The sequence below is a fragment of the Cyprinodon variegatus genome, unplaced genomic scaffold (assembly GCF_000732505.1).
Source record: "Cyprinodon variegatus isolate N-32 unplaced genomic scaffold, C_variegatus-1.0 Scaffold438, whole genome shotgun sequence".
In the NCBI taxonomy this organism is placed as follows: Eukaryota; Metazoa; Chordata; class Actinopteri; order Cyprinodontiformes; family Cyprinodontidae; genus Cyprinodon; species Cyprinodon variegatus.
This window is the reverse complement of record NW_015150891.1, coordinates 551207-566433: the sequence shown is the minus strand read 5'-3', so window position 1 is coordinate 566433 and position 15227 is coordinate 551207. Positions and strand designations below refer to the sequence as shown.

The 15227-nt window shown below is 38.1% G+C and overlaps 1 protein-coding gene across 1 annotated transcript in view; it reads right to left on the bottom strand.

Moving 5' to 3' along the window:
• LOC107093643 (fibronectin type III domain-containing protein 5-like) overlaps positions 1-15227 on the bottom strand; it is a 38700-nt gene that overhangs the window by 10310 nt on the left and 13163 nt on the right. Inside the window, exon 4 of the mRNA XM_015388831.1 lies at positions 1495-1581. Within this exon, the coding sequence (XP_015244317.1) occupies positions 1495-1581 (87 nt within the window). The remainder of the gene's footprint in view (positions 1-1494; positions 1582-15227) is intronic.

Sequence of the window (15227 nt, the reverse complement as noted above, 5' to 3'; positions counted from 1 at the left end):
TGTGTGCTTGTTTAAATCAAGCTGTGCATCTGTGGATTTTGTACTGTGCATGCATGAATCATATCTGTGTATTTATGAAAATTGAGACTGATCTAGGTCCAAAGGTCTCCCACTATCCACCTCCATGCATTCATTGGAACATTTGTCCCAGAATTTCCCCAGCACAAACAAGCAAGGTAGTAAAAGTTAATGTTTGGTTGCTGCTTAAAGATCATTGTTTCATTTGACCTGTTTTCTGTACTACTGACCTCCTGCAGTAGATAATTACACTGTTTATTGAAATATTTTACTTCATTTATTTCTTATATGCACACTGGCGTTTCTGAAAGAACTATATTTCGATGAACCTGGTAGATTCAGATGAAAACCCAAAGTGGATGTGTTTCCCACTGTATCTCTCTTTATATTTTTATATTTAACTAATGATGTTTCCTGTCAAATTGCTGCATATGTCTGAACAAAAAAGACCTGGGGTCTACCTCTTAGTCATTTTTTTGTGGGGGCAATATAAAGAAATTAACTTGCTGATTTAGTTTTCTTATATACTGCAAGCATTTTAAAATATATATATATTTTTTTTCGTATATGGGCTAAATTACATTTACAGGTTATATTTATTTTCAAAAGATTTCCTTGCATAAAGGGACCAACATTCACTTGGAAATAGTAAATCTAAAAATTAAAATGTATGACCATAATTTCTTTTTTTCATTTGAAAGTCATAGTTACATTTTTGACTCATAAATGATATTACTAATAAATCATCCAAACTACATTTTCATTTTCTCCTCCAAGAATAAACATTAAAATGATTAAGAGAGGGATGTTACACTATTCATTTTCATTTTAATTTTTTTTTTAATGTCCAGTTTGTTCATCAAAATGCATTGGTAAGAAATACTAATAAGTAACACAGCTTTTAAAATGATAAAATAATTCTACCAATCAATTCAAATCAGAAAATTGGGACATATTTGCTGCAGGTTTTGTGAGCCCTTCATCTGTTTCATCTGTTTCTTGAACAGATCACTTGGCCAACTTTCGCAAAATGTTAAAGTCAAGACTCAATAATTAGTGAATTATTCTTCTGTCTCGGAATAACAAGATGAAACATTTAAATATAACAGAAAATATTAGTACTTAAAAGGTATGTTTTAAAAAAAACGACCAAAAAAGTAGAAGTTAAAAGAAGGAGTTCAAGAACAAGAGAAATAGCATTTATATGTCTTCCAATGGGGAAGCCATAATTCAGATCTTAGATATCAGTCCTTATTGTTACAATGCAAGCCTGGATTTCATTTGACTCCCACCTAAATATCCCTGATTGCCCCCTATTAATCCTAAAAGCCTTTCAGTCTAAAAGCGGCACATTCCTAACAGAGAGATGCCACTTGAAATCCAAAGTATGTTCCTATAGGAACTGTTTACTCTAAAAGAAGTATCCTCCTAGAAGGTGTTTGGTGATAAACGAGCCCCGACTCATAGGACCATTACCTGCCCACATGACGAGCACCACAACAATGATGATGAGCTCTCCTGCCCTCAGCTGGGCCTGGCCATACTCTTCCATTGTCACCTCGTCTGCAGAGAGAACACACACACACAGGGAAACCACACACAGAGTCAACAAAGGCAAGGTGGAAGACACTAATTTATCGAGGGCCGGGCAGCACATGCAAAATTTCAATCACTCGCCAACTCTGCAGGGACAGATAAAAGAATGAAACAGGGCGACAAGAGAACAGAGAGGCAGAGTGGTGTAAATTCTTCACTCTGCTCTGTGTAATTAAAGCCAAGTGAGAGAAGCAGTCTGCAGGGACAAAGGAGCCCGAACCCCCACCTAATCAGTCAGCAGGCTTCTCTGGCTGACAGCCCTCAAGCTGCAGCAGCATAACACCAATAACGGCCATAAAGGTTGGAACGCAGTCTGAGTTACAGCCTCTTGGCCTCTGCTGCTGTTAGAAATCTATGTGGGAGCTCACATCTCCCTCTGGTCCGACAGATTTGCTCCTCCAGCCAGCACTTGCTTCCTCTCTCTTTTTATCTTATATGTGAAAAATATGCATAAGACACTATTGCACCTGACTTTCTTCTCTCTTAGCCTCTATTTGGTGGGAATGTGGTTCCCATTGGCATGAAATGTTAGTAGCAAATTTGCCTTATAATGCTGAACATTATATGTGGGTTCTATTGCACAAATAACCTCCCTAAATTCATGGAACAACATACTATATGTAAAATAGCACTTTTATAGCCCAACCTAGTGGTTAGAGCAGTGTGCTCTGAGAAGGTTGCAAGTACCAGGTTCTATCCCCACAGCCTGCACTCTGGATCTCTGAGCAAGAACCTTAACCACACACTGCTCCCCAGGCCACGCACAATGGCAGGCCACTGCTCCCAAGTGATGGGATAAATGTAAAAGTAAATTTGTGAGCTTAATAATGTTCAATTACTCAAGTATTACACCCAGCCAGTTGGACAGGTGCATTTACAGACAAGAACACACACTGGGTAATTTTTTTCTGTAAAGTTGGAATCCCTTGCACTGGTAACAGCTAAACTATATTCTTTTTAGCTGCATCAATTAATTATAAGGGCTATAATAATCCACTCAGTTTACAAAAACAGAAGTAGGTAAAGTTTTTATTGTTTTTATTTTTATATTTATAAACGAAAATGAAATCTCTTTATGCTTTTCATAAATAAAAGCACGGCTTCCTTAATGAATATTTTAAAGAATCAGAACCCAAATTCTACTTATGCAAATACTTTTTTTTATTAAGGAGGTACACTGTCAAGGTTGTTCTCATGTAAAAAAAACAACTAGTTCATTGGTGTTGTTTTTAGACATAAAATAAAGACGGAGCAGATCTCAAGCTGTGTTTTTCTTTGAATTCTAGGGTTTTTATTTACAGGGTTCAGAGGAAAGAGGCAGAGATGGAGAAAATATCAGGTTCTTGGACCGACAAACAATGCATCATCTGGGCCATATATCTAAACTATAACAATTTGATACCATGAAAAAAATTAATTTTTTTGAAAAGTATTCATTGTCGTTAGGCAGAAGGAACTTTATGGCTATATTTTCCCCGGGGGGAAAAAAATAGTCTTTTATATCATCTTTAGCAATTCAACAATTAATCGGCAAAAGCTCCATAAAATGATGCTACACAAATATTTTTTTCGGCATAAATTTAGCTAAATAAACAAACGCTAGCTTGGACCTGAAGGTGCATGTCAAAACAAAATTCATCTTAATTCAAAATGTTTTAAATATAGTTGAACTGCCATCAGATCTGAATGAAATAGGTTATAAAACAAACATTAATTCACTAAATTGCCTTAAATATGTATGGAAATCTTTTCTGTATTCTGCCCTAATTAGCTCCATCCAAAGGGCATGTTCATCCTTTTCTCTGAAGGAAAGGATTTCGTATGAGACTCTGAAAAACACTCTTGTTTGGACCAATGAGCTTTTGAACAAGGCTAATAGGCAACGCCCCAGAAAAGACCCAAGTCTCATAGATTTTTCCAGAGAAAAGGATTGTATTTTGACCAGTGGTGAACAGAATTTAAAGCACAATATCAAATAAACTTTTGGCAGTTTATGTTGCTTAGGGAGTTAACAAATGCAATACCTGCGTGTTGCAGTTTACCTTAATAAGTGAAAAGTTAGCCTTTGCAGAATCTTGTTTCGGTAAACTGATACTCCCTTCCATCACCCCGATTTTCAAAAGGCAGTGGGAAGATTTCTCGCCCTCCCTCAAATTTTATTATGTATGAGAGCAGAGAGAAAAAGTCTGGATACATGCGGACTGTGAAGTGTATGGATGAATCAGCAGGCGCTCTTTGTGAAACAGTCAAAAGGGTCCGGGCTAATTAAAACAGTCTCTGGGGATACTCTGGGGGATCAGCTTGTGAACTCCAATCAATGAATGATGGCTTAAGCCATTCATTTTGATGGTTTGTGACTGGGTTAAAGACCAACATCCGTTCAAAGTGCTAAGAGACACTGGTTGAGCAAAAAATCTATTTTACCTAATCCTGTGAAATAAAGAAGTCTGTTTATGATAGAAGTAATGTTGTGATAAGCTATTTACTGACCCCCTTGATGCAAAATATCCTTAGCTTAGGAAGACTTTTCTCCTCTGCTGTGCACCTGTATTTTCCAGTTGATGGCATTACAATAGGCAAAGATATAGCAAGAGGAACGGTTTATCCTGTTTATAGGGTTTTAGATATGCGAGTTCTGACTGGCTGAGACTTTTGCAGAGGTAATTTCAGTCAGTGTGTTGACTAGATCTCCGGCTTATAGAAACGACCAGACTTTTCCTTTGCCGCAGCTACAACCAGGAACAATGTTTACCAGCTAAGTTAGAGGTAGTTGGAAAAGAAAGGTATTGCCTTATGCTAAAACTTAATTACTTTTTACTTGTGAAACAATGAAGCTCCTATTAAACTCATTCTCTCTTCCAACTTATCAATACTGACACCTGGTCAAGCCCCCACCATGTTAGACACAGATGTCAGATACATGACACGTATGTGACCTGGGAGAAAATATTTAGCCTACAAAATTGCTGTTGGTAGTGTGAAGTAAAAAAAAGAGCACTGAGCGCTGATATCCAAGGAAGAAAAGTTTTTATTTTACTCTGCAGAGGAGAATGGCACAAACCAGCTGGATACAGCTCTGAATGCGATTCTGAGGCTGGAGCATCCAACGCCTGAATATAAGAAGATTCCACACACACACACACATTAACATTTCCCAGGAGAAACACTTTAGTTTATCACAGGACAGAGATTTGTTTCAGATAACAGGTTTCCATACACCCCAAGTCATGAGAATCTTGAACACAATGAGGACATGTCATCTATATTATCCCCTAGGGGGAAACTTCCTTTCATCTTAGAACAAAGCTTCTAAGTAATCACTCCTATTCAGGAAAAGAGAATAGGCACACTTTCTCAGGAAAAAAGATATGACTCTAGAGTAGATTTAGGGGTGTATGTTAACATTTATATCAGTGTTTGTTTAGAATTAGGGGTTAGGGTAAGCAATGGGTTAGTGTTAGTTTCTCAGTTTGAAGTTGATGTAAAATTTCTGCAAATTCTTGACACAAACCCCCATGCACACTGCAAGTCAAGCTGGGCACCTCTGTCACACCAGTATCTGACACGCAGGTGGTGTCAAACAATATTTGACAAGTTGGGAGAGAAACTGCCTTAACTGCCTTAAAATCCATCATTGGCAGGAGATGTTCTTATGCGTACAAAATGACACTTGACAGTGAAGTGCAACTAGGTACAGTTTGCTGGTATTAGTGTTTGGCAGAGTCAGGATCTTGGCACTAATGACTGGCTTAATTACTCATTCCATTGACCTGTCTAACTCTGCCTGGTTGCTCATTACCTCTCATTTGATTCACCTGCTCCTGCCTCTATTTAAGGTGCATGAATCCAGTCATCAGGGCCATATTATCTTGTTCTCTCCAACCAGTCGTGAGAGTGTTTTTAGCATTACCTTAGACTTTCTGATTACCTGATCCTGACCTATTTTGCCTCTCAACCACTGAGGCTGCCTGTTCCCATCTGAACAGTTTGACTGAACAGTCTTTGGACTCCTGGACCTCTGAGCCTGCCTGTTCCTGTTTTTATCTGTTTGCCTGACCTTGGTTTGGACTCCTGCATGTTTTTCAGGGCTGCAGCATTTGGGACACTCTAGGCGGTGCCCGCCGCATCTTGTTAGCAGCCCACCAGCTGGATCCTACCTTGTTCTCTAACTATGGACTGAACTAGTAAACAAAGTTAGTGACTCATGTTCATAATCTTCAACCGTTAGATTCACATGGTCACTAACCTGTGTTTCTCTCCTGAAGAGTTTCCAGCCTCAGACGCATCAGCCGCTGGTACTCAAATACGCCAGTTTTAAATACACACTTTTGGCTAATCCCACTGTCTGTCTTGCCTCGAATACTGGATCCTCTGTTCTAAGTCGTGACAGGCATGCGTTTTACCAGAGGGAAATGCCGATTGTTTATAGGAGTGTGTGTGAAGCCTCACTCATACGCAATTATGATTTGGCCAAGGCTTACAATGACATTTTTCATTCAATGTATTAGCTAAGACTGAAAATAAATTTTGTCTACTTTTACTGAACTTGTGATGGCTGAACTTTTAAGTCAAATCCTGTAGCTTGTGGCTATTTATAGAGCCCATGCATATGGTGGAGGGAGGGGAAACAGAGGAGCCACAGGTTCAGCGTCATGCTAAGGGTAAGGAACAAACCATGAAAGCTTCCCTTGCAAAGTTTGTATGTCCCCGATACCAGTTCCCCAAATACACCAGACAAGTGACCAGGAATTACCAAGACCTGGCCTCACACAATAAAAGCACAATCGACACATTTAAATGCGCTAGGACTAGTTTAACAACATGAAAATAATTGCTCCCAAGACATTGATTACAAGTCTATTACATGTTTTTTTATATCCCACCCAACTCAAAGGTTTACACAGTGCTAGCAACCTTTTTTCCTGCACCACAGATAAATATCTGGAAAACTCTGGCATTCCCCAGTCATGTTTGCCCTCTGTTAAGAACCTGCCAAGCTCCTTTTAGAATAGTCACCAGCCTGCTTAGTGTTGCTTCAGTCAACCCGAACTCAGGAATTTAATAAGCCAAGGTAGACTTTAAGAAGAGAACACAGGAATTGACTTGAGTATGTCACTAATAGAGAAGCTTCTGTAATAGCTTTGAGACACAGCCACAACACTCATTTGCTCCATCTCTGCCATTTTCTTCTGCTTCCAGCACCACCCTAGTTACTATAGAGGAGCATCTTGTAAGGCAGTTGCTCTAGTCATTGAACCCCAGAAAGGATGCAGGCCCAGACAAGGAACCTGGGAAGGTACTCTAAGGATGTGTCCACCACCTTAACCTCATCTTCTCTGGGATCCTTAACCTCTCCTGAAGAAGTCATCCAACAACTGACTAAATGTTTTCCATTTTGTTACCTTTGCATTGGTAGTCATGTAGTACGTTGAGAGAATTGAACTTCAAGCAGAAAACTGACAAAACCCCATGCTAAATCAATGTGGAGTGTGTGGACACGTCCCATGCTTCCAGGTTCTTTTGCATCCCAAACTCACATGACCATCAAATTGGTCATTAGGAAAGTGTCTATATTTATTAGCAAAACAACTCAGACTTCAATCTATTTCTGACCTGCTTTAATATTGCCTCGTACGGCAGATGGTAGTTGAGACACTAGAAGATCAATGGCCACAAATTAATGGACACAAAGCTCCACTTCTTGTATAGAAAAGTTCAATAAAGACTGATCATAACCAAGCCTTGGACTGTTTAAACAGTTGCCTTCAAAGAGATACAGGTATACTTTGAAAACTACAGAGCCCCTCTGATGACATGGTCAAAAAAAATGTATAATTGTGGCCACGAAGTAGTATTTTCTTGTGCACGAAGTAGTATTTCGTGCGCACGAAATACTACTTCGTGGCCACGCAATAAGTAAGCAAATCGAGCGCGCCTTCTCTAAGGTCTAAGGCGCACTCGATTTGCTTACCCAGTTGTCCAGGAATGATATTAATATTATTAATAAGTATTTCGTGCGCACGTTAAACTTATTGCGTGGCCACGAAGTAGTATTTCGTGCGCACGAAATACTTATTGCGTGGCCACGAAGTAGTATTTCGTGCGCACGAAATACTACTTCGTGGCCACAATTAAAAATTTTTTTTGACCATGCCATCAGAGGGGCTCCGTAGAAAACCATTTTCTTTCCAAAGACCATACCCACTGGTGTTATGTCCCTTTACTGATGGCATCCCCCTATGGACTTTTTTTATATCAGCCACTGGTGACATGTTAGTGTTCAGATGTAAAATAGGTATTTCGGCCTTCATCCATGCAATATATTTTGATATTTATGATTCTAATTACGGTGTTTTACTCATACAAATTCAAACAGCTTTTAAATCTAACTATAAATTTTGTAACTATAGTGAGAATATAGGCATTTTGTTTCTATTTTCTTCATACAAAACAACTCATATAACTCATGTGAGGAAGTAAACCCAGTAGTTCTAAAAACTAAATTTCTTGATCTTATTTCAGGTTCAGTGCATGTTAGGGTTGCCCCTCAGAAAAATACATCTTTCCATTGTGATACAGTTCTGTCTGGATGAGTTTAGGATGATGTTCTTCATACATTTCTGCTCTGCCTGGCTGTCAGGATCGCTGTTGCCATGGTGATCCCTCTTAGCTTAAACTGCAGACAGAGGTCTGACAGGAGGAGGGGTAGGTTTATTCACTTTAATAAGCTAAATGTGAAAGAATTACATTCATCTGTTTGACTTAAAACTACACGTTGAACAGATGCCAATAAAACACATGCCGCTTCTAAATATTAAACTTTTATGCATTAGAGGTATAGAAAAAGGGTACCAACCTTTAAAATAAGGATGGATGAAAAGATAACATGAAATACAAAAGTTTACTTTAAAAAGGACAGTGTAAAACAAATTTAGCTTTTGATTAGAAAAAAATGAATATTACTTTATTATATATATATTAGAGCTGCAATAACGATTATTTTGCAAATCGAATAAATCTGTTGACGATTTTTTTGATTAATTGATTAATTAAACCAATTAAACTGGATTGAGCCTATCAAAAGATGTTTTTTTTTAATCTGAAATTCCAAAGGTTTATATATTTTATTACAATTTTGATTTAATTACTGTTCTAAGGCGGTCGCTCTGTCAGTCTCTGTACTCCAGCTAACTATTAATTGATTATTGAATTAGTTGAAGATTATTTCAAAAATCAATTATTCCAATCATTTCAGCCCTAATATAAATATTCTGCAAGGGTAGTAGCATCACATAAAAAATGAAAGCGTTCTCATAGCTTAGAGTATTTAATGTGTGTCTGCACTTTTTGGCAGAGTGCTGACCCCATAGTAATTTATATATACAAAAACAGAGTTGGTCCTAATGGGAGATGCCTTGTTGTATCACAATTTTTGATCAGATAAGTGAAGGAGGACAAACTTGTCAACCTTGCCTGTTTTCTGTTGAAGAAGTGTAAACAAAAACAAAAAAAGAAAAAAATTCTACCTTTAAATAGGAAAAATAAGTAATAATGTGGAGCAAACAATATCACTGTAGCTTTTACCAAGGTGGAGATAACTTATGAGGGAGTGGGGCTTCAAAACAGATATGGAGGTTTCAGGCTTTTTCCTGCACAGGTGGGTTAATTCAATAAAACAGTGACGTTTACACTGAGCCTGGTTCTGCTGGAGGTTTCTTCCTGTTAAAAGGAGGTTTTCCTCTCCACTGTCGCTACAAGCATGCTTAGTGGGAGAGATTGCATTCGAGTCAATGAGTCGATGCAATCAGCTGGTTTTCCTTAGATAGAAAACTTTGTATCAATTTGACTGTATGATCTGGTTGAACTGTAAAGTGCCTTGAGATGACATGTGTTGTGAATTTGGCGCTATATAAATAAACTGAATTGAATTGAATTGTCCCTTTAGAGCACATGTGTCAAACTCAAGGCCCGCGGGCCAGATGTGGCCCGCCACGTCATTTTATGTGGCCCGCTAGAACTCCCACAGCCGTCATTTTGATGGTTCTGAGATTTTAAAGGGAAAGAACTATATTTAAAATTAAATTTATGTTGCTCATGTTATCTCAATTTTCCTGATTCTAAATTTCCTTCATTTTCACTTTTTTTTTAATACAATTAAAACGTAAAAAAATAAATATGGTTAATTCTACCTCGATCCCCCACAACCGCCATTTTGACGGCTCTATTACCGTAGTTGCATTGTAAATTCTTCCCGCAGTTGATTGACGATTGGTACCGTTGCCTAGCAACCAACATTCTACCTAGAACTTTTTGGCTAATATGGAAAAAGTGGCGTTCAGAAGAAACCTAACAGCGAAACAGGTTTTAGAAATGCTTCAAAATATCGATGATAGTGATTCGGGCGGAGGGGGAGAGACCGATGAGGAGGACTAGGTAGGAAGCGGCTGTGTGACACGTGTGTGTTAGAGCAACAAGCAAGCATATGTTTTCTATGCAACTGTAATTGTCACTTGAATAAGTTATAATAAATAATGAGTTATTTAACATTAAGGAGTCGTTACATTTATTTTACATTACATTCAATTACATTCAGTTACATTTATAAGTTACATCTGGCCCTTTAAGGACAGCAATTACGCTGATGTGGCCCTCAGTGAAAATGAGTTTGACACCCCTGCTTTAGAGCAAATTACTCCACTATCAAACCATAGTTTACTTTGTGTAATAAAACTTTCTATATGCTGATTAAAACACTGAAATCAATAATACAATCCAGTAAGGTGTTTTATTTCACCCTTGCAACAATAATTATCCAACAAAAAAAACAAAAAAAAGAGTAAAGCTCTGGTAAAGCCCTGTATTGTGTTGCTTCTGATAATGCATGCAGGCAACATCATTTAATAAATGGAAAAGTCATGAAATCTGTAAAAAAAGAAATTTTGTTTTGTATACACCCTATGTATACAAAATGACAAAAAAAGCTGTCTAAATTCTAATATTAATATCACTAATATTAATAATATAAATATCACTTGTTAAGACAAGAAACACAAGGGAGGGGCAGAAATATAGCAACATGCAAAAGACATTATGACAAATGCAGTATTTTTGTAATTAATTGTTAGGGTTATTCTTTATTAGTCATATGTATTTGTAATCTGTTAGCCAGATTAGATGGGGTAGACGGTTTCCTTCACATGGTGGATCACATCGTTTGTACAGAGGCCATCTAATGAGGACAGGCTTCTTGTCTGTAGAACAAACAAAGGATAAGGATACATCCTGGAGCCAGAGCTATCTGTAATCCTGAGACGAAGAGGCACTAAGGTCAGGGCATGGATGGCGTGTCAGTTTTTGACACAAACAGCTAAGCATCCACCTGATGCAACACATAGACTCAGGAGGTATAAGAAGCAGGAGATGACCTTGTTCGGGGCTCATTTTTCCGGATACAAACGCATGCTGATGATTTGAGCCCACAGCTGTGCCGTCTCCAAGCAATTTCTCTGTCCTGTAACGACCTGAACTGGAATCGGTGAAGTTATCTTGTTCTTATAGTCATTTTTATATAGTTTTACCAAGTTTGGAGTTAAGAGTAATTATACCAAGTAGCTTGCTCTCAGAAAAAAGGACCGGAGGGGAAGTTCCGAGGTGTAATCGCCTTCAGGGGGACACTACTTCCTATTTTAACAAATTAATGATTAATGTTTTCGACTAATATCCCAGTGTAGTAGCAATCATTTTGCATGTCAACTGGTAAGAACAGGAAAGATCAATATGGTTTCTGACTGTGAAGCAGCCTGCTGCACCAGAGCTGATCATAAAGGCAGAGAATTAAATCTTTTTAGAGGTATAATAATATGCAGGCTAGTAAAATGTCTATTGCTCTGAAATACTATTACAAAACCTCTGATAATTAGCTCAATACATCAAGAACACCGGAGGTGTTTTCTCCATCCAAGCAATAGATGGTTAGGAAGATAAAAAAAATGAAATAAATGTTTCACAGAACCCAGGAAAAAGCAGTTTGCAGGGAAGCACGGCAGCTATAAATGCAAAGTCGTGTCAAGCTGATTAATACCCGCTTATAGGGGGAGGAGAGCCGTAATGGCCAGGAGATTTAATCAGGACAGCTAATGAATGCTTCCACCAACAGCAACCGAATTCATCCATCAAAGTCAGAGCTGCAACGTCGAGACGAATTACACATCGGAATAAATGTCACATGACCAGACATAGATTGCTTTGAAAAATTATTTAGACCGCTTAAAAGTTTTGTCATATTCTGATCAAAAACTTCAATGCATCTTGATAGAATTTTATCTCATACGCCAACAAGTAGAAATGACCCAAATCTCTAGAAAATCTGTGCTTTTATTCTTCCAGATCAAGGGTAAGCAATTAAAAATCAGAATAAAGAAAATCAACAACCAGTAAAGGTCCGGAGACTATTTTAATTAGAATCTGTTACTTTAAACTCAATTTAACACTAAAATAAAATTAGGTTTTTATGCATCCATGTTATACATTGAATTTTTAAATAAAAAAAATATAAAAACAGAATTCCGTAAAAGTTTAAAAAAATCCACTGGATTTGGTTTTCAAGATTTGAAGACGTTTCGCCACCTCTCCAGGAAGCTTTCTCAATTCAAATTCAAATTCAAACATTTGAATTAAGAAAGCTTCCTGGAGAGGTAGCGAAACATCTTCAAATCTTGAAAACCAAATCCAGTGGATTTTTTAAAAACTTTTACGGAATGTCTTTGACCTGGATGACTGAGAATCTTCATCAGTATAAAAACAGAACATTTTCCCATTTTAAAATCTAAATAGTTTTTGAAGTAGTAGTTTGGTATATAGAAAATTTCCTGATTCACACATTTTATAAAACACATGAACCGATTGTCTTTTCTTTCTTTTTTTTGGCTTAATGAGAGCAGTGGGCTTTATGCTGCCCTGGAAGGCTTTAAAACTGGGTTTTAAAGCCATTCTAAAGCACATATCAAGGTGCTCATTTTGAGATTGGATTGATATTTATTTTTTATTATGTTCATGGGGGAAAATGCTGCTTCACAGCAGCAGGTTGAGCCAAACATACTCAAAATGTGCAGGATCATCTTTGAGCAAGCCATTTCACTTTTCTTCCACCAGCTCCCTGCACCTCTTCCAGCAGTCCACACTTTCTCTGCTCTTTTTCTCATCGTCTTCTCCTTCTTTCCCATCGCCCGGCTTGCCACAGGTTCACCTGCTGTGTCTGAAAGTGGCTCGCTGCAGCAACCTAGACTGACAGCAGCTCATTGGCTAATTTGTATCACGTGCGGCCTGGTCCTGGAAGACTTAGCATATTAACAGGAACAGCGGCGCAAGTGAAGTTTGACACTGTCGTCGGACAAAATGCGGTAATTTATAAATGTTTTAAATGTTGGGTCCGGATTAGCCAGCAGGTGGGTCCGGATCCGGATCACGGTCCACTAATCTGTGACCTCTGGTCTACAAGAGGTTAATAATAAAAGTCCATCTTGGTTCATAGTCCACCATTTAGGTGCATCTGCATTAAAGATTGTTAATGAACCAAGAGATTCTTAAAGACCAACAAAAAGCACCAAGAACGACAACAGTTAAGTAGGAGCAAACCATTTTGCCCCAAATCTAATTAGTGATTATTTACCACCAATATGGTGACTGCAATTTGATTGCGAATTTCCTTTGCACTAAGCACAAGCATGTAGACATTTAACTTGAGGGTTTAAGTTTTTTTTTTTAAAAAGCTACCCTGTCCAAAGTCCATTGTTACTGGACTTTACTGTAACCTTTGCATTATAAAGTTCTTCTAGTGTATTAGTCTTGTTGAATGTAATGTTACTAAACCAGAGTGCCTCTGCGATTGCATTTAGCTAATTTGCAGTTATATTGCAGATGCAATTAATTGCCCAGTCCTACGATTAAGTTGTGGTGAAAACAGAAGAAGTAGAGTTTAACTGCAAACCTATGACAACAAAGGGCGTCGTCGTTACAGAAACAGAGCTAAGGCAGACTCATTCTATGTGGGGCATTCAGGGAACAGACTGCTGCTTTCAATCCTTCTCCCTCTCTTATCACCTCAACACTGATGAACGTTTAGTAGTTCCAGCGTCCCTCTGAAGCGGCTGCTTTTGGCACCAGAACTGGGTCGGACATGATAAACTAGAAGTACTGCAAGCCGCTCCAGATAAGAGCAGCAGCCTCTGTGTGGCTGGTGAGAAAGCCGCGAGGAGTTCACACCAAGATTTGTGTTTTATTACTATTTTGTTTGTCCAGGGGAAGAGAAAAATAATACAAATGTTCTACTGGGATTTTGCCACAGTGAGGAGAAAACACAGCTAATGAAAAAAACTGTTTGTGCCCGTTCATGTATGTGTATCGATAAGCATATAGATTTATGTTTGTCAGCAGAGGGAGAAGCAGAATGTTTGTTTACGCCATCTGTGTTGACGCACCATTGCCTCTGTGACTACATGCTTTCCTGCCTGCATTTGTGAGCTCTTGTATTCACTGAATTTCAATTCCCTTCTTAACAGCTGTCATTGTAGCATATCTGTTCCAATGGCAGCTACAAGATGTCTTTTCAATGGAAAAATGTGTGATGAATGGACTACAGATGTATGAATGTATAGGTTAGCATTTGGAGGCAGTAGAAACAGCTCACAGGTTTTCATTAAAGAGCGGTAAAATGCACCACCAAGATAGTTTTTTACATATTTTGTCATGTTAGGACCAAAAACCTCACAGTTTATTTTTTCTTCTGGGATTTTACATCATACATAAAAACAAAGCATAAAAATTAAGTGGAATGGGGCAAAAAATGAGTCTAGCTGAATTTTCTTTTAAAGGAACATTTGCAAATCTTATGGGGTTATATCTCTATCAGCGCTGTAATTCATTACAAAATAATTCATCCTCAGTAAGATTAAATGCAGATGGTCAATGAGTACGTATTCAAAGCATCCCCACAGCATTATATTGCTAACACCATATGTATCCTCCAAGACATTCCAGACAATCTTCTTCTACAGTATGTTTGCAGCAAACTGAAAGCAGACTTTTCAATGCAGCAGTATAACTTGTGCAATAACTGATCTGCAATTACTATTTAATACCTTGTGGAATAATATATATAACTGTATACAATATACTGTATACTATATATATATATGACCTGTCCAGGGTGTATCCCGCCTCTCGCCCATTGACTGCTGGAGATAGGCACCAGCACCCCTCGCTACCCCACTTGCGACAAGCGTTTCAGATGATGGATGGATGGATGGATGGATGGATGGATGGATGGATGGATGGATGGATGGATGGATGGATATATATAAATATATATATATATATATCTATATATTAGGGGTGGAACGGTTCACAAAAACCACGGTTCGGCTTGGTTCACGGTTTCGTGGTCACGATTTTCGGTTTGGTTCGGTATATGTTGATTGTTACCCCGAAATCCCATAAAAATTTATGAAATTAATGGAAAAAAATCCCCAAAAATTTATGAATTGTAATTATTTTTAATGATCCTCGGAAACCCTGGATCATTTCCGCATGTTTTGCCGCTTTGAATTTAATCATCT